At 47.1% G+C, this 25,284-nt stretch overlaps 1 protein-coding gene across 2 annotated transcripts in view; it reads left to right on the forward strand.

Annotated features, from left to right (window-relative positions):
• Nucleotides 1–25,284, forward strand: part of PITPNM3 (PITPNM family member 3) — a 1,847,214-nt gene that overhangs the window by 1,557,580 nt on the left and 264,350 nt on the right. For both annotated transcript variants that reach the window (XM_085649907.1, XM_085649908.1), the window contains one exon: nucleotides 15,154–15,324. In XM_085649907.1, coding sequence (XP_085506033.1) covers nucleotides 15,154–15,324 — 171 coding nt within the window. The remainder of the gene's footprint in view (nucleotides 1–15,153; nucleotides 15,325–25,284) is intronic.

The raw sequence follows: 25,284 nt of genomic DNA on the forward strand, positions 1-25,284 counted from the left end.
CAGCACAAGCCCTTGGAGATCTTTTGAGCACAAGTTGAAATAAAGTCTTTGTAGTTTTTTCTCCTCTCCTTTCAGCAGCAAGGCAACCACTGCAGGCCAATCCCCCAGGTCAGGGACAGTACTCCTCCTTACAGCTTTCCCAGTTCCTTCTCCTCAGGCAGAGGTTCTTCTTGTCAAGCAGGATCTAATTTCTTGGGAGCAGGGTCCCAATACTTATACCCCTAATTCCTTTGTTCCTCTGGGGTAGAGGGGCCTTTGCCCAGTCCAAACCAGTTCTTGAGCACTTTGTTGACATGACTCTGCCTTTCTATTGAGGGTGCAGGGCAGAGACATCAGCCGCTCCACAGGAGGTGGAGCCAGCATTGTGGTGGCAGAGCACAGCCCTATTCAGAGTCCAGGTGCACTCCTCCCACCCATCTGGATGTTAATCTCTCTATTCACCACCAGGCTACCTAGCCCTGCCCCTCTGGGTTTCCCCAGCCCTGTCACTCACACAAACCAGACAGGCAGATACACATCATAGCAGAGGCGGGCTGAAATGGTTAGGCAAGCAAATACCAACTTTCTAAAAGTGGTATTTGCAAACACAGAATATTAAAATAAACTTTACTAAAAGATGTATTTTATTATTCTGAGTTCAGGCATACTAAACTCGATTTTCTACCATGTTCCCTGGGTCTGTTAGGATCATAGGATGTAACAATTCTAACAGCCCATTCTGGCCTATGGAGAACAGGTAGCCTTACAATAGTGAAAAACGAAAATGGCTGTAATTCACTATTAGAACATGCCACACACATCAGGGCTTGTCCTACCTTATGCTTACAATGCACCCTGCCCTTGGGCCTACCATAGGGGTGACTAATATGAAGTTAAGGGAAGGTTTAAGGACTGGGAAGTGGGTGCACTTGCCCAGTCAGCATGACAGTACCAGACTGCACGCAGGTTCTGCAATGGCAGACCTTAGACACATTTTACTAGGCCGCGTCTGTGGGTGGCACAACCAGTGCTGCAAGCCCACCAGCAGCATTTGTATTTACAAGCCCTGGGCACTCCTGGTGCACTTTACTGGGGTCTGACAGTAAACCAAATAAGCGAATCATGGAATCCAACCAACATATACATTTTAAATAGGGAGCACTTGCACTGTGGCACTGGTTGGCAGTGGCACAGTGCTCTGAGCAGCTAACACCAGCAAAACACATGAGGCACAGCGACAAAAAGTGGAAGGGAGACTCACGCCAAGATGCCAGGTCTAACAGTCACTTTAGAGAGACAGCGTACAGTGCAAAGCACTGCTCCAGTGCATGATGGGTATAAACGCAAATGCCAGCACCTACCTTTTATATAAAGAACTTAATTTATTTCAAGGTCAAGGGTGCACTATTTTTGACAAATAAAAAATATCAGTTAAACGTTACTCCTGGAAATGAGTGTACAACTATTGATTGATTTGCTGGCAGCCTCCCAGATGTTTATGGTGAATGTCCATTTTCCAAGGGACTGTCGATCCAACTCACACAGCAAGTGCACACCAGCTCTTCTAAGCTTCAAGGATGCAGTCCACATGCAGAGCTCCCTTCCTCCCCTCATTCGAGCAAATTCTTCCACCTCCGAATCCTGGCAGGGCCGACTAAGCTGTTAATCCTTTGGGGGTCGATATCATGAGGGCCATATCATGAGATGAATAAAAATATCATGAGGTGAATAAACTTATCATGAGATGAATACAAATATCATGTGAATAAATATAAGATGCATGAGGTGAGGTACTATGAGATGAATAAAAATGAACTTTTTAAAGAGCCAATTCGTAACTTAGTTTGGGTTCAGAGGGGGGCTCTGGTAAAGCCTTGAGGTTGGGCAACAGATGCCGTACAGTGGTTAACAGGACTCAACGTTTGGGAGCATCAGGAACACGTCAGAAGAATCACACACGCTTCACCTGGTGGGGAGGGAGCAGGACTTCAACATGCATGAAGGACCCTTAGTTTAATCTGTCCATTCAAGAGAGGGTACCCCCACTGTGCCACTTTTTGATAGGCTGGCCAGGTCGTCAAGTGCTTCCAGTGCTAGCCACGGCCGGCACCTCTGTGTGATGAAAGGATATTGAAGCTTGGAAGGCTGTGGCTTGTACGCCCCCTCCTTCCTCCCTCTCGCCCCCAGTCCGGCCTCTCTCATCCACTCTCCACGCTCCTCCAGCCTGCAGTGCAAGGACCCCGCAGTCCGCGCTCAGAAGGAGGGTGAAAGTGATGGATGAAGGGCCAGGGAGCTTGTGCCAGAGGAGAATGAAAGGATGGGACCAGCTGCCTGCTGGCCCTCCCTTCCTCCCATGCACTCTAAGGATTCCTGATTCACCTGGAGGCAATGGATGGGGAATCGATGGCTTCTACCGCCACATCCAGCCACTGCTGCAGAGCTGCCCGTCCAGTCGCGATTAGGATCAGGGACCCTAGCCCAGTTCCTCCGAGTTTGGGAGACTGAAGAGAGAACTTAATAAACAGATAAAGAACAGGCCACTATGAGTGGCTGGTGAGCCATGGGACATAGGGAAGAGGGCGATGGCCGTAGGAGGGGCTGGCAGGTGGTGACCTATAAAGCGGGCAAGGGGTGATGGGGCATCAGACAGTGTTTGGTGAGGGTTTTGGCAGGGAGTTTAGAGGCAATAGAGTTCAGGTGATTGGACCAAGTATGTGTGTGTGGGTAATAGGCCATAAGAAGTTTGGGGTGATGGAACCTAACCTGGATCAGGGTATAATGTGACTTCAGTGAGTTTTATAACAATGGTGGACATTTGGGTTTGGAGTAATTTGCTGGGATATTTATTTTCTAGTACTGTGACCCTAGAGGGACACTAGGATACAGGAGACTTTTAGTGAAGAATCTTCTAGAGACAGCAGGTTATGCATGGGTGTATGGGGTGATGGACGATATGGCTTTGAGAGTGACAGGAGGGCTTTGGGCACTGATGTGTCATGGCTGGGGGTTTAGGGGAGCGATGTGAAACTTTAGGCCCCTGGGGACGATGGGACATAGGTTGGGGAGATGATGGGACATGCAAGGGGGCTTGAACATGATGAGATCTGGGTGGAAGTTGATGGGAACCATATAGAAAATTAGCGGTTTGGGGTGATGGGACATATGAAGGGTGTGGACGCAGTGACTTAACAAAGGCCCTTGCAGCGGGCCCCCGAGCTCCATGAGGTCCCCTCAGCACTGTACTCTGGCCTGAGAGCTCCTATGTGAGTCCAGAGGGGGGGCCCCCTCAATGTACTTTGCAGGGGGGCCCCCTTGAGTTTCGTTACGCCACTGGGAAAATGGACGAGAGGAAGTGCCATTCACCCTAATCGATGCTGTAGGTCTAGAATAACAGCAGCTCACCCACTCCCTGAATTTCTCCCCTATCCCAAATTTGGTCATCGTGTGGCTGAGAAAGCGCCAGTCCACTCGATCAAATGCCTTCTCGGCATCAACTGTCAGCAGGAGCACTTCCATTTGCGTTTGGTGTGCCTTGTCGATGAGGTGTAATATTCTCTTGGTGTTGTCCCCACTTTGGCGGGTTTGAATAAACCCCGCTTGGTCTGGCTCTATCAAATTTAACATGTAGGGGCCCAGTTTCGTGGTGAGTATGCTGGTGAATATTTTAAAATCGACGTTGAAGAGAGATATGGGCCGGTACGAATTACATTGCTGCCTGTCTTTGCCCGGCTTGGGTAAGACCACGATGGCCGCCCCCAGCATTGTCTCCGGTAGAGTTAAACAGTCTGGTCAGTATTGGGGCTGGGATATGACAGAATTTCTTATAAAAAAGGGCAGGGAATCCATCGGGCCCCGGAGACTTGAGTACCTTGAGGCGTGAGATCGCCGTGACTACTTCCTCGATCCGGATGTGGACATCTAGCGCTGCCGCCTGGTCTGGGGTGAGCGCAGACATAGTGATAGGCTGGCGGTAGGCTTCAGGATCCTGCCCTGGTGTGGCTTCTGCCGCTTACAATTTTTCATAGAACTCCTGGAACGTGTGCGCTATCTCCTGGTCCCCTGTTATCTTCTCTCTATCGTCCTTCCGCAGCGAGGACACCTGGGTCCGTTGCCTTTGGGCCCTAAGCCTATTGGCCAGGAGTCGGCCCATGCGATTGCCTCCCACGTAGTGGGAGTGTTTTAATCTGACCGCTGCGTATTCCGCCCTGTCTAGGTCTATCACAGCTAATTGAGCCCTTGCTGCCTTCAGTTGCTGCCAGTCCCGTGGTGCCCCAGTCCGGCTGTGTACCCTTTCGAGCTCCATAACTTGAGCTGATAAGTATGCTCTCAACTCTTTGCATTCTTTATTCTCTGCTGCTGCTAGTGCGATTAACTCCCCCCTTACCACTGCTTTCATTGCTTCCCATAGTGTTTTCGGTGCTACGTCTGGGGTGTCGTTGAGGGCGAAATAGTCTTGAATCCTTTTAGTGAGTTGTTGCTCCACTACCTTCCGGTGGAGCATATTTTCTTTAAGTCTCCAGCAGCCAGCCTGGTGGGGACTTGGAGGCAACAATATGGTCGCGACCAGCGCCTCATGGTCCTACAGGCCGGCTGGTTCAATACTCACTGACGTGAACGCCTTATTGAGCTCTCCTGTACTGAGGAGGTAATCTATGCGTGCATAAGATTTATGTGCGTGAGAGAAAAATGTGTATTGTGTGGAGGTGGGATGAGCCTCCCTCCAAATATTTACCAGTCCCATCTCTAGTAGCCATTTCTTTCCATCCCGTGACATCTCCCCCTTGTGTGAAGAGGAGGTTTGTGATCTGTCCCTACTAGAGGCCATCAACAGGTTCAGGTCATGCGTGTCTGAGGCACCAGTGTGTCTGTAAGTGCTGCTTTCAGGAATCCCTCCTGCCCCGAGTTAGGGGCTTATACTGAGCCTATTACAATATGTTGGGGGCCAAATTGTATAGTATAGGCCAGCAGTCTCCCCTTCATCTCAACGACTTTCTCTTTCACCACTCCCCCATAACGGTTAGATAATAGTATGGCCACCCCCACCGTCTTCCCTCCCGAGGATGAGAAATATTGTTGGGGGAATGCTCTCAAGAGCATTCTATGAACGTCTTTGGCGAGGAGGTGTGTCTCCTGCAAGAGACATATGTCAGCCTCCGTATGCTCCAGATAGGAGAGTATTGCCCGTCGTTTAATAGGGTTGTTAAGCCCTTTAACGTTGAGTGTAAGTGTTTTCACTGCCTTAATAGCCATGACGAGGGGAAACTACATGGCCGAGCGCAGTCTTCAGGGAAAGCCTCCCTCCCCGGTACCACCACCCCCGCCCACCGCCAAACGGTATGGTGAATGCCCATGGGTGATCACCTGCCATAGTGGTTCGTGCGTCCCTGGAACTTCCTGCAAGAAAGAACAAATTAGATACCGGACATCCTCCCTTACTCTCCCTAACCCCAACAGACCCAAAGCTAACCCTAGAAACAACCCAACCTCTCCTGCCCATGACCCCCCTTTCCAACCCTAACCCCAACCATGCACCCCGCTGAATCCTGAACTGTCCTGGTCTCGCCAACCAAGTACGCAAGTCCGTAGTAGGGTCAAAGTTCAAGGGCAACATGTGGCCTCATGTCCCGATCTCCCCACCAGCCGCCCCAGCGCCCAACCCAGTCCTTCGTATAACTCCCAGTGGACCATCAGGCATTACCCCATCCCGCGTATGTCACTTATCTGGCGTGTCCCGATTCCATTAGACATCGTGGGGAGAATTTCCTGAGACAGTGTCTCCAGCACCGATTGCCGCTCCTGCGCCATTGCCGTGGGGTCCGGTCGCAGCCGTGTGTCTGCTCCTCGCCATCCGGTAACTGTTTGCCACTTCTCGCTAGAAGTCTTGCCCCGGCTGGCTGTCCTTTGCTCTGGTTGCTGTGGGCTTTCAATGCCTAAGACCTTGCAAGTGTCCTATAGAGAGCGTAGCTGGTGTAATTTGCCTTGATATTTAAAGATTAGCTGGAATAGGTGGCCCCAGGAGTGTGGAATTCCCTGGTTGCAAAGGTGTGCCGTAGCTCCTCCAAAGTCCTTGCGCTTCTGGAGGGTTACCAGTGCCAAGTCTTGGTACAAAGCAAGGGAAGGGAGTGCTCCTGGTATTGCAAGAGCTGCTTCTCCCGAGCCGCTCGGAGAATCTGTTCTTTGAGCTGAATATCTGGGAGAAAGGCCAGGATGTCCGTCGGGGGCACAGGGGCTTGACGAGGTGGGCCCACGCGATGCGCTCTGTCTATTTTGATTTCGAAGTCTGGTGGGACCTCCAGGATGCTCTGGAACAGGCCTTGTAGGTATTGTGTGATGTCCGTACCTTCTTCCTTTGATTGTACTCCCCGGACGCGGATGCTATTGGGCTGTGACCTGTTCTCCAGGTCTTCCGCGTGAGCCTGGAGGTTTATTTGCTGCTCCCGCAGCCTGATCACTTCCTGTTGCAGCAGTTGTAGTTCTTCTCCCCGGGCCTGTTACTGGTCCTTTATGGATGCCACCCTTTCGCCCACAGCGTCTATATCCCGTCGCACCTCTTTAATCTCCTGCGCAATTTCCCCTTTGAGCATCTGGAAGTCCTCTCGTAGAGTGTGCCAAAGAGTGTCTCTAGGATGGCCCGTGTGACTGGGCCATCCTGTGAGTCCGTGTCAGGTAGGGAGCACCTACCTTCTCCGCAAGTGGATTGTGTTGGTTTAGCCAGCATGTCCTTTAATGTGCGATCCTTCCTGCCCTTTGCTGTGGCCATGGCCCCTGTTGCGGCAGCGGCTGTAGGCAGTTCTGGCGTTCCTCTCCTGGACGGCTGCTACCTCTGTGTAGCAACTCTCCACCGACCTGTAGCGTGGGCCCAGTACTTCAGGTCGTTCTTCTTGGCTGGCTGGGTGGTGTCCTCTAGGCCTGTGGATGCCAGCCGGCGTGTCTGGCCGGCATGCCGCTGAGCCACTCAGGGACCTCCGAAATTCTTCCACTCAGCCCCTTGGCTTCGCGTGGGACGTCCCTCTTGCGCTCCCCGCCTATAACAACTGTGCTTGGGGGGCACCCGGCCACAGGTCTAGGGTGGATCTAGCTTCTGTTGGCCGCCACTGTGCTCGGCTCTCCGTGCCCTCACTGGTAGCGGGGCCTACGGCACTGAATATCTGGTGGTGCACCCGGATGATGCCCCGGAGGGCCACGTGGTTGATCCAGCCCTCGCGCCTTCAGCGTGTTTTCTGCCCTGCTGCAAGCCTGCAGGCTGCACCGGTAAGTCTGCTGTGGGCTCAGCCTTCCGATGCACCTTACTCTCTCTCCTGTGCAGATGATGAGTAGGCCACCACACCCGTGCCTGGGCTGCCAGGGAGCGCCAGTCGAGAGCTCTGGCCACTGCTCCACGGCGGCACACCGACACTTCTCCACCAGGTCACAGACGCCTTCTGCGTGGGCGGTCCACTGCCCACTCCCGTCAGCCGGCTCTGTCTTCCTCTGTGGCGCAGTCCTAGCTATGGTGCGTCTTACTGCCACTGGGTTGCTGCTCACTGCTGCTCAGACAGCTATGGAGGCTCCAGTGCTCCAGTGCCCCCAGGCTGCGTCCCCTCATGTGGATCTCAAGGCTCCTGTCGGGGCACCACACACTTCAGTTTGCCCCTTCCTGCCACCGTACTAGCTTGACTTGCACAGCGGAGGCCTCCGCAGGTGCCTCTTGGTCCTCGCTGCCTTCCCCATCGTGTCAATCCTGGGGCCCCGCTCCGCACACCGTGGGTGTCGCTGGGTAGGCAGGCGATGGGTCCTCGGCACCAGCCGAAAGTCTGGCCGCTGCCCGGGAATTAGACCCCCCGCCTCCGCTCCGCTCTGCCTCAGTTCTGCCTTCCCGTAGGAGAGCTATGCACCAACTACTAGGCCTGCGAGGCCTTTCACCTTCACCCTCGATCCGGCTCCCGACCGCTCATCCGTGCCGCCGGCTGCCGCTCCGGAGGCACAATGGTACCCCCACCGTCCTCCGCCGTGCTTGGCAATCCCTGGTTGCACTCAGTTGAGGCAATGTAGCTGCACCCAGCCGCCGATCTCCGGTCACCTCCAATAGGTGCCCCTTCGCTATCGGGAGGCATCCGCCATTTTAGCGCTCCACATGGCGCTCGCCTTCAGCTCAGGAGCATCGGTCCCCAGAACCTCCAGCCCGATCACCGTTAATCACCAGTCGCTGTCGGGCCAGAGGCATTCTCAATCTATTTCCGAGCCGTTGGGGAGCTGCACCGTGCTTAATTGGGCGAGTTGGCCAGCCGGAGTGGGGAGACGATGCGAAACACGTCTTACCCGCTCTCCATCTTGGCCACGCCCCTCGTCTTGGTGGTTTTAAGACTCTGGGCACTTTAGCACTGCTGTCCAGTGTAAAGTGCGTGTGCTCTCTGTGTTAAATATGGTAAGATTGGTCTGTTTATCATATTTAATTTACCTGTCAGTCCATTGTAAAGTAGTATCCCATATACCCAGGGCTGGTAAATTAAATGCTACTGGTGGGCTTGCAGCGCTGATTGCGCCACCCACCAAAGTAGCTTTGCAAACCTATCTCAGGCCTCTGCCATTGCAGGACCTGTGCTCGCAGTGTTACTGCCGCTGTGACATGGCACCTAAAGTGTGTGTCATGTCCGTGACCCCCCTTTTTACTACATGTCAGTCACCTAAGGTAGGCCCTAGCTAGCCCTATGGGCAGGATGCATTGTAGGTAAAAGATAGGACATGTACCTTAAGTGTGACATGTCCTGGTAGTAAAAAACAGCCATTTTGGTTTCTCACCACTGTGGGGCTGTGCTCCCATAGGAATGCATTGGGGATTCCCTGATAAGTGTTTCAGCCCGGTGAGTGAGGGCTGATCTCTGGCGGGAGGTCGCATTTATTGTACAAAGTCCCCGTGGGGGCTTAGGGCATTTCTCTGCACTCGGTTTTGTTAGTGCCAGTCAAGGCACAGTGCCTGAGCGGTCTCGCCGTTTGGGCTGCTCCAACGTGGCATTTTCTTTCTAATGGCACATGGAGGAGCCCGGTGACAGGGGTTCCCCCCCTACCCAAATGAGCCAGTGCCTCTTTTAGTGCCTCTTTTGCTCACAGCTGCACCGCACCAGCGCGGGCAGCTGCTTTGTTGGCCATCCTTTCTTTATAGAGTCCCAGTCGGGCTCTCAGGGCACAGTCGGTGCCAGTGCATTATTTACTTCATAGCTGCACGGCAATTAGCGGCAGCTGCAACGTTTAGGCCAGAGCATTTGGAGGAGTCCCAGTGGGGACCCAGGAGGCACAGTGGTGCCAGCGCAACTGCACACGTGGCTTCTGCTGCATTGGCAGCCGCCGTGACATTTTGGACATAGGGCATTTGAGCCCTCTGAGAAGGCCAGTTGGCCAGGGAGACAGTGTGAGGTTGATAGGGCGCCAGGCCCTACTGTGATTTATGTGGTGCCAGGAAATGTGATTTACGCACCGTAATTTATGCCCCTAGTATTTATGTTTAGGAGGTTTATGCATAATGTGTTTATGCTGGTAAGGCCTTTTGCATAATGTGCTTATGCTAATGAGGTTTGGGGCCTAATGTGTTTTATGCCTACTGCTTATGCCTAATGTCATGTTATCATATTTTAGGATGGTGTCTAGTGCTAATGTGACAATGCTTGGGTCAATATGGTACCAGTAGTTACTGTTTGTGTTATACATTTGCTTACATGTTCTAATGGTTCTGACCGTGGCCCGATTGGCCTGGTCTTGTATATAATCCCCTGTGAATATTGCCTAGTGCCAGTTGGCACAGTGTAAATGTGTGATTGGTTTTCTAATGTGTTTATGATAATATAAAGGCTATTTCTTATATAACCTTGTGTGGAGTTCCTTTTGTGGAGTGCCTAGTGTGTTGCTGCTGTGTGTGTGTTGCCAAACGCTTTACACATTGCCTCTGGGAAAAAGCCTGACTGCTCGTGCCAAGCTACCAAGGGGGTGAGCAGGGGTTATCATCAGTGTGTAACTCCCTTGCCCTGACTAGAGTGGTGGTTTCTGCCTGGCTTTGGAGCAAGCCTTAGCAAACCAGGAATCCCATTTCTAACAACTCATCATTGAGCAGCAACTTTCCTAAATAGTCGCTGGCAATGTGGGGAAAGCTCAAACCCTTGCTCCTCTGTCACCCAAAATGATGTATCCTCAGGAGATATATCACTGGACAAAGCTTATTCTTCAGGAACTGCAGGGCCTCAGGTCACACAGTGGACAATGAACTTAGTCTAACATAAGGAACAGGACACATTTAGCCAATGAAAGGATCCTGGCAGTGTTTTTTGTTAGAACAATTCTGTGAGTGTCTAGTAATCTGGCCAGCCACTGATTTGGGAATCATTGGAATTCCAGAAAGGAACTTCTTAGAGATAAACATACAGAGGGCATTCTCATCAGCTATCCTGGAGCCCACCAAAGAAGCCAGCACTGAGATCCGACGGGATGGCAGTGAGATTAGACAGGGTAAAATTAGAAGTTTGAGGTGACAAAGAGATGAATAGAATACAGAGACCTGAGCAACAGAGTATAGAAACATGTCCATCTGAAAAACAAGGTGTCTTACAGCCCGTACCGGCTGTTGACAAGCAGTCCTTGTTTTTTAACATCCATAAACTTGTACATTTGTGGGCATTCAAAAACTCTGATCCAACCCATGGAAATTGTCAGACTGTTACTTCAGCGACAGGCACGGGAAGGGAGGAGGAAGGGACCACTCCTACATTTGGTGTGGGTGTAAGGATGGGCTTAATTCACGGGGGGAAGAAAAAATACGAATGTGTGGGGAAATGTCACACAACATTTTTCACTCTTAAACATGGAAACCTGTGCAGATTGGTCAGGAATACAGATCCATGATAATGTCTATCACAAAGGTGGCCTATTGACATTAGGGAATGTGCTAGAGACATTTATGAAGGTGTCAAAGAGTGGAAGCTTTCTTAATATCACATATTTTCGATCAATATTTGTATAGTCGTGCAGTCATCAATTGCTGGTGATATCGATATTTGCATTTTTTTAAATCTCTACCATAGTCTCCAGCTTACCAGGTATTCTAACAGAAATTTAAATCAACATTATACAAAAGGATCAAACAACACTCACCTGATTCATTCTGATGCCAGGTTTTTCACCTTTTTGCACGATGATCAGTACCACTTGTATGCCCATTTCTTTTTCGCACAAGCTTTCTCATGTCTGAAGGGGCCAGCCGGTGAATAATGTCACAATAGCTCTCATAACCCAGACTGCCAACATCAAATAAACACGCATTCTAGAAAGCCTGTTGTTGCTGATTGTTAGAAATTCAGGACTGGGCAAAGAGAATGGCAATTCTCAAATCGTAGTGAAAAGAGAATACAAATTTCATTAAAGATACAGAGGCTAGCATTATGCATAAATAACCTTTAATGCCACTCCTGCACCACCTTTAATAACTCAGAACACTTAAGCACTAGAACCAGAACCCTATGTCCATAGATAATCCTTTCACTGACCATTCCTCCTCTTTTACCGCAGCTACTGAATCTTCTTCCTCAAATATTTCCTCTACAGTTAATCTTCATTTCTTCTTCTTCATTCTGTAGAAAGGCAAAATACCATAAAACTTTTTCTTCTTTCTTTGCTTTTCCTTTTTATTTTTTTATTCCAGTAAGCTTCCTCAACCTAATAATTTATTATCTAACAATATCACGGCACTAACAAGTAAACATTTACCAATCTAACACATGTAACATATGTCAAGACAACTCCTTATTAATCTTATTTTTTTTTTAAACCTACCCAAATAGGCAGAGGAGGGCGAGATAATGCTAGCCTCCGTGTCTTTTACACTACACTTGGAGAATCAGGGTTCTGGTTCTAGTGTTTAAGTGTTCTGAGTTCTTCAAAGGTGCTGCAGGAGTGGTATTAAAGGTTATTTATGCATAATGGTAGCCTCCGGTCTTGAAATGAAATAATTTTTTCTCTACATGGGATGCCACCTTAAAACAGAGCCTTCAATTAAGGAAGAATAAAATAGGGTATAGGAAGTTAGGGCCTTATTTATTAGGCCTTGCGATACTTTTGCTCCGCAGTAACATCACTTTTTGTGACTCACCAGCGACGTGAAAAATGAGCCGTGTTGCGCCCTATTTACACAGTGGTGCATCTAAGCAGATGCGTCACTTTGTAAAGCTCTGCACTACATTATACCTGCATCAGGTATAATGTATGCAGGGTGGGCATTTCCCCGTAAAAAGCCTCGTAGAAGTGGCACAGTGAAATCTATCAAATTACACTACGCCACTTCTAGGACGCTACTTTGTCAAAATCGTACGCTTGCCTCACAGCAGACTTAAGACTGACACAGGCACATTTAACATGGAACTTGCACATGTATATTGACACATTGCTGGAGCAGCATCACTTTTGTGACACACTCCATCAATGCGTCATTACTGCACCTACAGATATGTCAGAAATACTAACTTATCTGTAACTCCTTGCGACATGGAGCGCCGTACATTAAATACGGCGCATTCATCGTGTCGCAAGGAGGGCGCAGTGAAAACTGTTGCATCGCTGTTTTCACGCAGCAATGAGACAGTTTTCATAAATGAGGCCCTTAATGTAAAGCAACCATCGCCAACCATTAAGCAAGGGGATGGGTTACATAAATCGCATTAGTTATGGTGCTGTTGCCAGATGATAGAAATCACATGAACGTTAGACCCAACTGACCAGTGCAAAGTGTTGTTTTTCCTCTTGTTAGTCAGTGAAACAGTGCATCCATACACTTACACCAGTGCAATTACATAATCAATTAAATAATCAAGTGAACACGTATTGGTGAGTCCTATGTTCAGGTTTTCAGTGATCATATCTTTATCACTACTGGAACAGGCTCTTACTTATTTAGGGCCCGATGTACAAAGAATGTTTCTGTTCGCAAAAGGAAGGATTCGCAGAATCGGGCTAATTGCAACCAGAAAAATGCTTTTTCAAATGTATAAAATGCAAAAAGTGATTTGGTAACTTGTTACCTAGTCACATTTTGCATTCGTGATTTGGTATTTGGAAGGAGTGTGTTCATGGCATCCCTTCCAAATACCGAATTGATATGGAATGTATTACTGTTTTACGAATTAATTCCATTCGCAAAATGGTAATACTTTACCACCAATTTAAAACTGAGAGTAGCCCATCCGCAAAGGGAAAAGGGGCCCCAAAGGGACCCCTTCCCCATTGAGAATGTAAATGATAATATTTAAGAGCAGGCAGTGGTTTCATGGACCACTGCCTACTCTTAAAAAATTAAACTTCAAGGTTAAATGTTTTTTCTTTTTAAACTCATTCCGTTTTCCTTGAAGGAAAACATGGTGGTCTTAAACTGCGACCTACCTCATTAATATGCGGAAGGGAGGTCTATTTGTGACCCACAAGGAATCCCTAAATTAAACTCAATGACTTTCATACATTAGGAATACCGATTTCTTATTTGAAATTTGGAGAGAATCAGAATTAGCAAACCTAATGTTTCTACTTCTATCCCTTATGTTTCTCAAGTGCAGCACAGGTTGTTGAAGAAAGTGCTAAATTCAGTAGCCATATCCTTGTGAAAACATATGCAGTGTGGCACAGTGCACTTTTTCTGTGTTGGCTGACGTCAATGCATCATGCCCTTTCAGTTTACCCGCTTCATTGGATAGGCATGCTTGTTTTTCACCTCATCTCAGCGATAAAACTATAATTTGAAAGAGTATATTTGCAATTTAGTTATGTTGAGGTCTTAACTTGATATGTGCACAATATTATAATCAGGACCACTGGAATTATGCAGCAACGGTGCATCAAAGTGTTCAGCAGAGTTGACAAAACTATGCTACAAAAAAGTCAAAATAACCTTTGTGATGCAGCATTCTGCGGAGAAATTATTTCATTATTTCAACTCACTTTTAAAATAGTTTTCGGCAAGGTTTTCATTGAGGTGTACCAGTTTAAAACCTGACTCACCTAATAAGTATCTAAAAGATGGCCTATTACCCTTTTGAAAGAACCTGCCACTGCAGGGCACCATGTTTGGCGCCTTTTTAAGTAAATTATGATCCTTGATCCGTATCAGCTAAAACATATTTGTCGATTTTTTTTTTCTCTTTCCGAATTTGACAAATTATGCTGGAAATGATATACAATATGGTAAGTGTAGTAAATCCATCATTTTGCGGAAAACCCCACAGCCGCAGAATCACATAATTTCATGATCATAGTGTCATAAAAGTAGACTTATAAGTAGACTTGCAAACATTTTTTACTGGGTTTACTGCCTAAGAGGTTTTTTAAGACATCTACTTTCCAGTACTAAACTTGTTTTGCACTAGCAAGTAAGTCTAGTTTGAAACCAGTCTAGTCTGAAACTAGCTGCAAACCAGTGCTAATGCTGCTGTGCATTACCCTGCATCAGGGGGCGCTCCGTGGATGACACATGGACGTTCTCATGCAACCACCTATAGTTTTTGATGCAAAACCCTAACTACTAACAATAGTAGACAGGGTTCTGGACCAACAAAAAATTCACTACTTGAAAGCAGGCATTAAACGGAGAAATGTTTTCATTTCTCCTTTCTTTTCTTATTTTGCATGTGTGCTGCACTTAATGGCACACCTACAAAATAGGAAATGGTTAGCCACAGTATTTTGTACCAGAAAAAAACCTTTTCCTGTACAAAACATTTGCTAGTCTCATGCGCACACCCTAGCAGTATGGTCCAAAGGTGTGTGTGTGGTGCTCAGCATCAAAATTCTGTGCCGGAGCTAGGGAGAGGCGAGGAGAAAGACATTTCTCTGTAGATATGACGCTCTCCTGCTCTTACAATGCAGCACACCATTTTTGACTACTGCGCTGCATTGCATAACACTTTTATAAATATGGGCCAAAATCTGAACCACTGACTTGTTCAATGTGGTCTTCAAGAGCTGTAGCCATGCCAATTTTTTTAGGATGTCTACAGGTGACCTTGTACGTTCAATTAATCTAAATGAAGATTATTTACATTGTCAGGGATTATCTGAAAATCTGCCTCAGCCTAGCAGCCGTAGACCTACCTAGAACACCTTCTTGTAGATCATTGGCATTTTCAACCGCCTACTCTTTTCAGGCAAGTAACCGCTTGTATTTCTCCACAGTGTGCCGGGTCCGCCCATCCTGTAGTCAAGTCTACAGCTTCTTTCACTCTGCGGATCCCTCCGCCTCCAGGCTTGAGCCCCTGCTTGAGAAAACCTTCCACTTGCTGCCTCCATACACTGTCCCAAGATACCAGCGGTACCCCCTAGGAGATGGGAAGTCCTGCCTTTTAGGTAAGCATGGTCTTTGCACAATTTCATTTTAAGCTAATATTAACATTCATTATCTGGTATTGCTAAATAGCCAATTGTTGATATTCTACAGCTTCTCAGGACTTTTTGTTGCCAACAAAAATGTTTTGTGTGCACTCCTATTTGTTTAGCATTAACTTAGCTTGAAAGCAATAGAGAAATTACATAATATTGGAAACCAGGGAAGATTCTGTATTGACTAAGTAGGAGGGACGTACACTTAACTAGTTGAGAGAAAAATAAACAGCAAACAAATTGAAGGACAACAAGAAAGTAGTTGGTGGAAGTGCCTTTGCTAATGCTCTTTAACCTCTTCGATGCGGCGCCGATTCCCGCTCCGCGCTGACCGTTTCTTGCGCGGGCGTGGTCATGACAGAACGGTTCCGTCATGAGCACAGCTCAACCGACGCTCATGACGGAACCGTTCCGTCATGAGCACCGAAAAGGTTAAACACAGGGCCTTATTCTGTGTAATGGTGCTTCCCATTGTTTTCAGTTTATCTGATTCATTGCATAAATGCAGAATCTGTATACTTTTATTGCCTTGCTCCTCCCCTGAAAAGAGCCTCTTCATGAAGCACGAGTCAATGGCCCTCATTGCAACTTAGGGGCCAATTTCGATGCCGTAGTTAACTGCTCCGATCCTTGGTCGGAGCCATTGCTATGGCATCGTAATCAGCTGTTCGGATTCATTTCCGACTGACCCATTTGGATGGAGTTGGTCAGGAAAGGAATACAACATGGATTTCTGAATGTCTTCCGATTGGCTCAGAGAGCCCGTCTGCCATTTGGAATGCCTCCAGTAATCCCATGGGCGGCATTTTCCGCCCAAAGGACTACAATGTCGGATTCTGACAGCTTTTCTGTGCCAGCCTTTCTGACGCAGAAAGGCTGTCGGAAGGCGACTTTCGGGTCCCCCAACAGGGCCCCCATGGGTGCACGGCCTCCGGTTGGGTGCCTGTGCCCCCCCTGTTGATCCCTGCACCCTGTGGCAGGCATAAGGTGCCTGCCACGGAATGCAGGGATGAACTGCACCTCTTCTCTTTACAATGAGAGCTTGCATTCCAGTCGGAATTCAACTCACCTGAGAGGCCCACTGGGGAGAATAATTACCATGCAGTCAATGGTGCCTGCGAGCATTTCAATGTCATCCTTTGAGTAGGGAGCTGAGAGCCCCGAAACGAGTCAGGAAAAATGAAAAAGAATTGAAATTGAAATGTTGGTTTTCTTCAAATAAATTATTAGAATAATAACTCTGCTGCCGATTGCGTCCTTGCTTCAGGACAACTTTGGATGGTATATATATATATATATGTATATACAGAACCCAACAGTTGAGGCGCCACACACGACCTTGAAATATCCTTCTTTATTTAGCAGGTTGCAAGGACATACAGCATCACCTCTACAGCAGGAATTCCAACCAAACATGTTTCGGGCTTCCTAGCCCTTGTTCACTGGTATTCAGAGAGGCACAGCTGCCGAGTCTTGCGCCGCACCCGCAGCGATAATTTGTAGTCCCGCCCTGTGGGCGTATACTCACACAGCCTTGTGGTCTTTGTAGTATTCTAGAGTTTCACAGTGGAAAACAGCAGAGCCCCTCGATTTATTAAAAGTCCTCTAGTGGGATGCTGAAAGAAGTAACACTGGGTCCCTGCAAGTAGAGCAAGCCAAGACTATATATATATATATATATATATATATATATATATATATATATATATATATATTTATATATATATATACACACAGGCACATGCATACACGCACACACACACGCGCACACACAGTAATGCTTGCCACTGTGTAGTTATTAATAGGACCAGGTTTCTAAAGGAAACTGATTTTTTTTGTTTTGCTAATAACTTTGGTGACCTTAGGTCCACAAAACTTTCTAAAAAAAAAGGTTGATCCAGCTAAGCTCCCTTCGTGGCCCATTGAGCCGCCCCATTCTGGGCTTCCCTCCGTGGTCAGTTTGCTATCCCTGTTCCCTATTCCCCCCCTACATGCCTGAATGGAGACTGTTCCACCAAAGTGGTTCTTCTTGAGGCGGGAGTGATCTGGTTGCTGTTCAGAGAATATCTTTAGAGTTTTACTAGAACGAGGAATGTGCTTTTGTCATTGGTGGCCCGTGGGCAGTGGGTGGTTGGCTTCTATAAGGGCATCGAAGAGCTGTAAAGAAGGGAATGGAGTGCTTTCCAGAGGACTTCTCAGAGTGTTTGTCAAAACATTTCTACTAATCACTTTTGGGATTGTCACCAAAGGCGGGGTGCTACCTGCCACCCGGAGAACGGATAGGGGGAACCAGGAGGAGTAGAGGGACAAATTAAGGACAATATGTGAAGACCAAAAAATCCAATTATTTTCATTTGCAGATAAATTTCACTCTGTTAGTCTAATAGCTGTGGGGAAAGGGTTGCCTAGCAACAGGGCTCATTTCTGTCACCTGTCGACCTGCAGTCATGCAAGGGGAGTGAAACACAAGCATTGGCAAAGCCAAAAGGGCTCGTTTTTTAGACTATTGCCTCTGCCATTGCCTTTTGTTCCTGCTGTATTACAGGAGCCTTGTCTACTTTAGCAATGATTTGTAGCCATGCTGTATAGCACCATGACTAAAAAGAATAATAAAAAATGAACTATGATGGATTCAGCGCTAATGCAATTTTAAAAATGTGCATTAGCCCTAGCTGCATTACCGTGCTTTTTAAAATTCGTTTTATTCACAGGGAAAAGCATCTGCGCTGCTGTACAGCATGGCAACCAAACAATGGCAAAGCCAATAGCTCTCATATGCCAGACCTATTGGCAACACCAATAGGTCTCACATATGAGAGCTACTGGCTTTGTTGTTGTAAAGAGGCATTGTGTGGCATGAAGTAGCATTGTATGGTGAGGAATGCATTGTGTGGCATGGAGTGGAGTGACACTGTGAGGAGTGGATCAGAGTGGCATTGTGTGATGTGGAGTTGCATTTATTGGCATTGTGAGGAGTGGAGTAGCATAGTGTGGAATAGAGGGACAGTGTGGCATGCAGTGGCACAGAGTGAAGTGGAAATATGTGGCATGGTGTTGAATTATGTGGCATGTTCAGAATTATATGGGATGGCTTGGAGTGGAATTATGTGCTGCGGGATGGAATTGTGTGGCATGGAATTGGGTGGCATTAGTGGAATGGAGTTATGTGAAATGAAGTGGAATTATGTAGCATGAAGTGGAAATATGTGGAGTGGGATTATGTGGTGGAGTAGATTTGTGAGATGTGGAATTGTGTGACATGCAGTGGATTTGTGTGATGTGAAGTGCAATTGTGTGGAGTTGAATCATGTGGTGTGGAGTGGAATTATGTGACTGGTGTGGAATTAGGTGGCGTGGTGTGGAATTATGTGGCATTGAGTGGATATATGTGGTGTGGCATGGAATTGTGTGGGGTTGAGTGGAGTGGAATTATGTGGCATGTAGGGGATTGGTAATAAGTGGTGTGGAATTTATATGGCGAGGGATGGAATTATGTGGCATGGAATTATATGGCACAGAGTTCAATCATGTGGCTTGGAATTATGTGGTGTAGAATGCAATTGCGAGACATGGAATTGTGTGGTGTGGAGTGCAATTGTGTGACATGGAATGTAAATGTGTGATGTGAAGTGCCATTTGTGGAGTGGAATTATGTTCTCTGGAGTGGAAATATGGGATGTGGTGTAGAGTGGAAATATGTGGTATGGCATGGAATTATGTGGTATGACACGCAGTGACATTATCTTGCATGGAATAGAATTATCTAACATGGAATTGTGTGACATGGCGTGTAATTGTGTGGCATGAAAATGTGCTGCGCTTAGTGGAATGGAATTATGTGGCATGGATGGAGATGAATTATAAGGCATGGAGTGGAATTATGTGGAATGAGGTGGAATTGTGTGGCATGGAGTGGAATTGTGAGACATGGAATTGTGTGGAGTGAAATTGTGTGGAGTGGAACTGTTGGGCGTAGAATTGTGTGGCATGGAATGGCGCGTAGTAGTATTGTGTGGAGTGGAATTGTGTGCAGATTAAACAACGGAAAACAAAAAAAACACTGGGATGGTTTTGTAAACCCTGGGAAAGGAAGATGAGGAAAGTGAGGACAAAGGCAATACATATAAGTAGTAATATTAAACTGCACATGGTGGAAAGAAGATTGTAAATTTGTAAAGAAAACAGGTTTGTGGAAACTTGCGAAGATGTGTGAAGCTTATAACAGTGACTGGAGGAAGTTAATGTTTTCTGGAATGTGGCTACAACATCCTGGAAACACAGACAGTGGTACGTGTTGGGTGAAATATGCTTGTATGTGTTAAGTAAAAGAATGAAGGCTTGGGTTTAAATAAAGGTATCCTGGTTATTACAAATGAGAAAAGAGGAATATACAAATATTTATGCATACACAATATGTGCATTGTAAATAGCCATGAAAGTGCATTATTTTTATATTAGGGTAACATGTTGCATTTTAAGTCAAAGTGGACGTGCAAGTACGTTTCTCACAATCAGGTAACAGTTGGAGAAATGTGGCAAATGTCTAGTTGAAAGTGTGCATGGGGAGTAGCATGGTGGAGGGACAGGGGGCTGAAACACAGAAAACTGGTGGGTGTGAGGAGGAGAAGAAATAGTACCTGAATAACAGTGCTAGCGGCAGACGTACTCTAATTAAAATGAATCAATTTGTGCTTGTCCAATGCGCCACACAAAGAAAAGGAAATGATGGTTGGCGTGTGCTGGTCAGCTATGGAGCAGCAAAGACGAGTGACTGGAAACCCCTCCTGGCACACAATAGTATTGAAGAGACAGAGCATGAGCTGTCTAGCCGGTCCCTAATCATTCGGGTTTCCCATCCAGTCCTCTCTGGGGTTCCTCTTCTCAGGGGTGGCTCCTCCTCTAAGGGGGAGGAGTGTCGCCCCACTGCTCTAAGATCAGGAAAAAGGAAACATAAAATGATAACACTGTTATTATCATTTTATTTTTCGTAGGTTCAGGGATGTGTTGGGGTTGGGCAGGTGGCACAGAGGGAGGAGTGGTTTGTGCACACTAAGTGCACTTGACTGCTTTGCCATCCATCTGGGACCGGCCAAACAGTCATGTGCACTTAGCATGTTTCCCATCAGGCTGCATTACATAACCTGCTGGGGAACATGCCCAGGCTCCCTGTCCCCATCTGATGGGCTTACCGATGGCGCTCAGACCAATCACAATGCTGCAAGGCAGTGTTGTGATTGGCCTAGGAGAGCTTGTGAGTCCGGGTGCTTCCTGCTGCTTCCTGGTTCCGTGTTGAAGCAACGGAGGAGAGACTGCGAGCGGGCGGCTGTGAGGACAGAGGTAAGTGATTTTCTATTTCTGCTATTTTGTTTCCCCCTTCTCCCCTTCCCTCTGCCCCGCCACCCCTGTTCCCTGCCAGCCACTACTGCCTCTTCTCCCATTACTTCATGTTCTTCAGCTTGCATCTGTGGTAATTCTGAGACATTCCCTTTCTCTGTGGTCTCTCCACCTAAAGCGAAGAACTTCTTGAAAGGTACCTAGATGGCAGTGATGTTAATATATGGAACCAATGCCCTGGTGCTCCTTTTCTCTTGCTGATACCTATTTTATTGTTATAACCCTTTTATCCCTGCATGAATATCTGTGTTTATTCCATCTCAATCAACCAATCAAGGATTTGCAAAGCGCGGCAAGCTGTTAAGGTCTCAAGGCATTGGAGTTGCTAACTGCTTCGTGGTGATCTGCTCATTCGAGCAGCCAGGTCTTGAGTCCGTTCCTGAATAGCTGGAGGATTGAGGCAGTGTTGAGGTTTTGGGGAATGTTGTTGCAAGCTTTGCCCACCAAGTGTGAGAAGGAGTATCATCCGCTGTTGCCTCAGTGGATCCAGGGGGTGTCTGCGAGGAAGAGGGAGGCCGAACGTAGGTCTGATTGGTTGGTGGAAGGTCATGCGTTTATTGATTTATGCTGGTCCTTCGTTGTGCTGGGCTTTGTGTGTGTGGGTCAACATCTTGAACTGGCATCGTTTCTGGATCGGGAGCCACTGTAGCTTCTTGGTGTTGGGTGTGATGTGTGTCCGTCTGGGGGGTTGAGGATGAGACTTGCTGCTGAGTTTTGAATTGTCTGTAGCCTCTTCAGGCGGTGTGCTGTGATTCCTATGTCAAGCGTATTCCTGTAGTCCAGCCTGCTAATGATGAGGGCGTAACAGTCCTCTAATGTTAACTGGGAGACACCTGAAATGCAGTCTCACCTGCCTGCATCCACACCCTACGCATGCGTAGGGTGTGGATGCAGGCAGGTGAGACTGCATTTACTTGTTTCTTCATTGATAGCTTGCTGTCCAAGATGATGCCAAGGTTGCGGGCGTGGTCTGTCTGGGCGGGGGATGGGCTATGTTTAGCAGGCCACCAGGCATCGTTCCATGGTGGGTTGTTGTTCCTAAATATGAGGACTTCCATCCTGTCCGTGAGGTGCTTGAAACTGTTGTCCTTCATCAAGTCGGTGACATTCATCCTACATCTGCGGAAGTTGGCTCTGGTGGTGGAGGTGTCTTCTGACAGCGAGAGGATGTTGTCAGCATAGGAGGTGATGTTGAGTTCATACGATCTGAGGGTGTTGGCCAGGGGGGTCATGTATGCGTTGAAGAGGGTGGGGCTGACGCCGCAGACGATCTTCTTGGGTTCTGAGGTGAATGGTGGGAGCTGGATTCTCTGGTTTCTTCCAGTGTGGTATGAGGCGATCCATTTAAGGGTGTCTCTCTGGATACCAATATGGTGGAGTCTATTGATCAAGATGCTCTGCTGGGTCGGCGGATGGTTTCTTCAGGAGGGGCCTCATTTTAGTGTGTTTCCAGTCTTCAGGGAAGGAGGCCGAGGTGAGGGAGGTGTCTAGGATTTTCTTGAACTCATCGCTAATCATCTTGTAATATAATGTAATGCATTATAACGGTCATTTATAATGCGCTCTGTTACTCCATGTAGTGTCCTGGCACTATGCATCCAAGGACATCACTATTAGTTTTGATTAAAAAGCAAGATTTTCAGTTTCTCCTGGAACTGAGAGATGGCTGTGATGCTCCGTACCGCTGGAGTTTGTTTGTTCAATATTGAAGGTCCTAAGAACGCAAAGGACCTGCCTCCTGCCCTGGACCACGGATCCTTGGAATTTTGGCCTGAAAAAGGTTTGCATTGCGCAGGCGTCTGGATGGAACATGAAAGCCAATCCTTGCTCTAAGATAGACAGCACCAGACTGATGGAAAGCTCTATGTACTAACAGCAGGATCTTAAAAAGGATCCTCTTCCTCATAGGAATATAGGGCAGTTCCCTTAAATAAGAGGAAACTTGTGTTCTCAAAGGCAGGCAGAGATGAGCCCAGGCTGATGAGTTTTGGGCCACCTGCAATTTACTAATCAGGAATAGGCAGGCTCAAAGACAGTGCATTACTGTAGTCAAGACTAGATGTTATTAAAGCCTGAACTACCTCTTTCCTTCCTGAAAGAGAAAGTACAAAAACTTTCTTAAAACATGCATCAGACAAAAACAAGTCCCAACCACAGCATTGACCTGAGATAAAAAGGATAGCTCACCATCAAACTTAATGCCTAACTTCTTCACCACATTCGCCTGTCGCGGTGGAGGAGGAGCATCCACCGCCCAAAAGGACTGCCAGGGTTCTTATGCCCATACACCATAGAAGAGTATTTCTGTTTCTGCATTACATTTAAGCTGTCAGCCATTGAAAGACCGCTGTTAAGCAGATTCAGATTTTTTCTTCTGGAAACATCTCATCCCTATCACACATAAGTAGTAGTTGGTGGTCATCAGCATAAGAAATATTTATTTTCCCAGGGCCTCTGTCAAAAAAGCAAGGGGGGGTGAGATAAATGTTAAAGAGAGTTGGGTAAAAAGCCGAGCCCTGTGGCACTCCCACCTGCAGCTCACTAGACCCAGACGAACAGGGGGGCACCATTCCTCCTGACCTCTTTCCTCCAGGAATGAGGTCAACCAGTCCCATGCAGCCCCCTAATTCCAATGAGTTGAAGATGGGCCAGAAGAGTGGACAAGTCCCCCCTGGTCTCCTTCTGCTGCTTGGAAGGAAGGAGGCTGGCTTGAATATTCTCGATCTTGGTCTGAAAATAGTGAGCCAGATGTTTACACCACTCCACTGTGGGCACTTGGCATCCTACACTGGCCTTTGGCGACATGAAAGAATTCACTATTTTGAAGATTTACCTTGACTTATTACTGGCATTAACAATTCTATCCTCAAAGTAGACTTTCTTTTGCTGTTTTAATCTCTTAATGGCATTTTTTAAGGCCGCTTTATAACTGGCTTTAGTAGTCAGATTATATGTCTGTCTCCATTGTCTTTTAAGATGCTTACCCTCACTCTTGACTTGTTTGAGGTAGTTTGGCTTAGCTCTATGCGAGAGCTGTCACCATATAGGAGCTAGCTCGTGGGTAGTGGAGCTAATCCTGCTATCCAGAAGACCAGGTCTTCTGGCTCCCGATGTTGAAGCTGTGGTGTGGATAGGCGTCCCTGGGTGCTTCTGAGTACATGGAGTTCATGATGGAGTTTGTTTCTTTAGTCGTGAGAGGGTCCCAATGTGTAAGCAGGTGTTTGGGGTTTGTGTATGTGGGTATGAGCAGGGTGATGCTGTCATCGGCGGGGGCTTAGGGTTCGAAGTTTTCTTAGATGACTGAGATCTTCTCATGGTAGAAGTCCACAGTGTGTCCCACAATTCTTGGGAGGGGTACGGGGTTGGAGAACTCCTTCAAGATGGTGAAGAGCTCCTTGCTGCAGTTGGTTTCTATGCTGTCTGCTAGGGCATTCATATTTCTTTCTTTCAGGAGGCAGAGGTACTGGTTGAGTGCTGTCTTGAAGGTTGTATGGTCTCCTATCTCTTTGCTGGAGCGCCACTTCCTTTCTAGGTGATAGCTGGTGCTTTTGGTGGATTTCAGCTCTGCAGTGAACCAGCTGGCTCTTCTCGTGGGTCCTTTGGATTTGGCTGGCATGGTGGGGGCGATTGTGTCGGCTCCTTCTATGATCTACTAGGAGCCGTTACTCACAGCCTGTTCTGGGTTGGATGTTGTGTCTCAGAGCATTGTTCCACTGGTCTTCTGATATCTTTTTCCATTTTCTGTGCATGGAGCTGGGGGGGGCATGTTGCCAGAGTTGGTGGGTACTGAAATGGTGAAGTGGACACTGTAGTTGTCGGTCCAGGTGAGCTGTGAGACATGGTTGTACTTGACTCTGTTGCTGGACGTGAAAATTGTGTAGAGCATGTGTCCTGCAATGTGGGTGGGATCGGTGACCAGTTGCTTGAGACGGATCACTGAAAGAATATCGAGGAGGGAAATATCGACCTGCCAAAATATCGAGGAAAAATTATAGAATGCCAAAATATCGAATCCCTATCTACAAACAGGTAAGTACAAAAATATCGAATTAAAGAAATCGTTGTAAAAAATGTAGTTAGTCAAAATATCGAATTTTTTAAATGTCTTTATTGAAATAATAAATATAATTAACTAAAACATATTTAAAAATACTTAAATAACTTTAAAATTAATAAATAACTAATGTAAGTTAAAAATATACATTTTTATTTTTTAATACATATATATATTAACGTAATATTAATACAAATTATTCAATATTTTGAGTGTAGGATAGCAGGAGGGTAAAATTTACTATTTCCACTCCAGTGAGTGCAACAGTAGGGAAAGCGTTGGATAGCGGGAGGGTAAAAATTACGACTCCCACTCCAGTGAGTGCAACAGTAGGGAAAGCGTTGGATAGCGTAGGGGTAAAATTTACTATTCTCACTCCAGAGAGTGCAACAGTAGAGAAAGCGTTGGATAGCGTAGGGGTAAAAACTACTATTCCCACTCCAAAGAATGCAACAGTAGGGAAAGCGTTGGATAGCGGG

The sequence above is a fragment of the Triturus cristatus genome, chromosome 3_2, assembly GCF_964204655.1.
Source record: "Triturus cristatus chromosome 3_2, aTriCri1.1, whole genome shotgun sequence".
Taxonomy (NCBI): domain Eukaryota; kingdom Metazoa; phylum Chordata; class Amphibia; order Caudata; family Salamandridae; genus Triturus; species Triturus cristatus.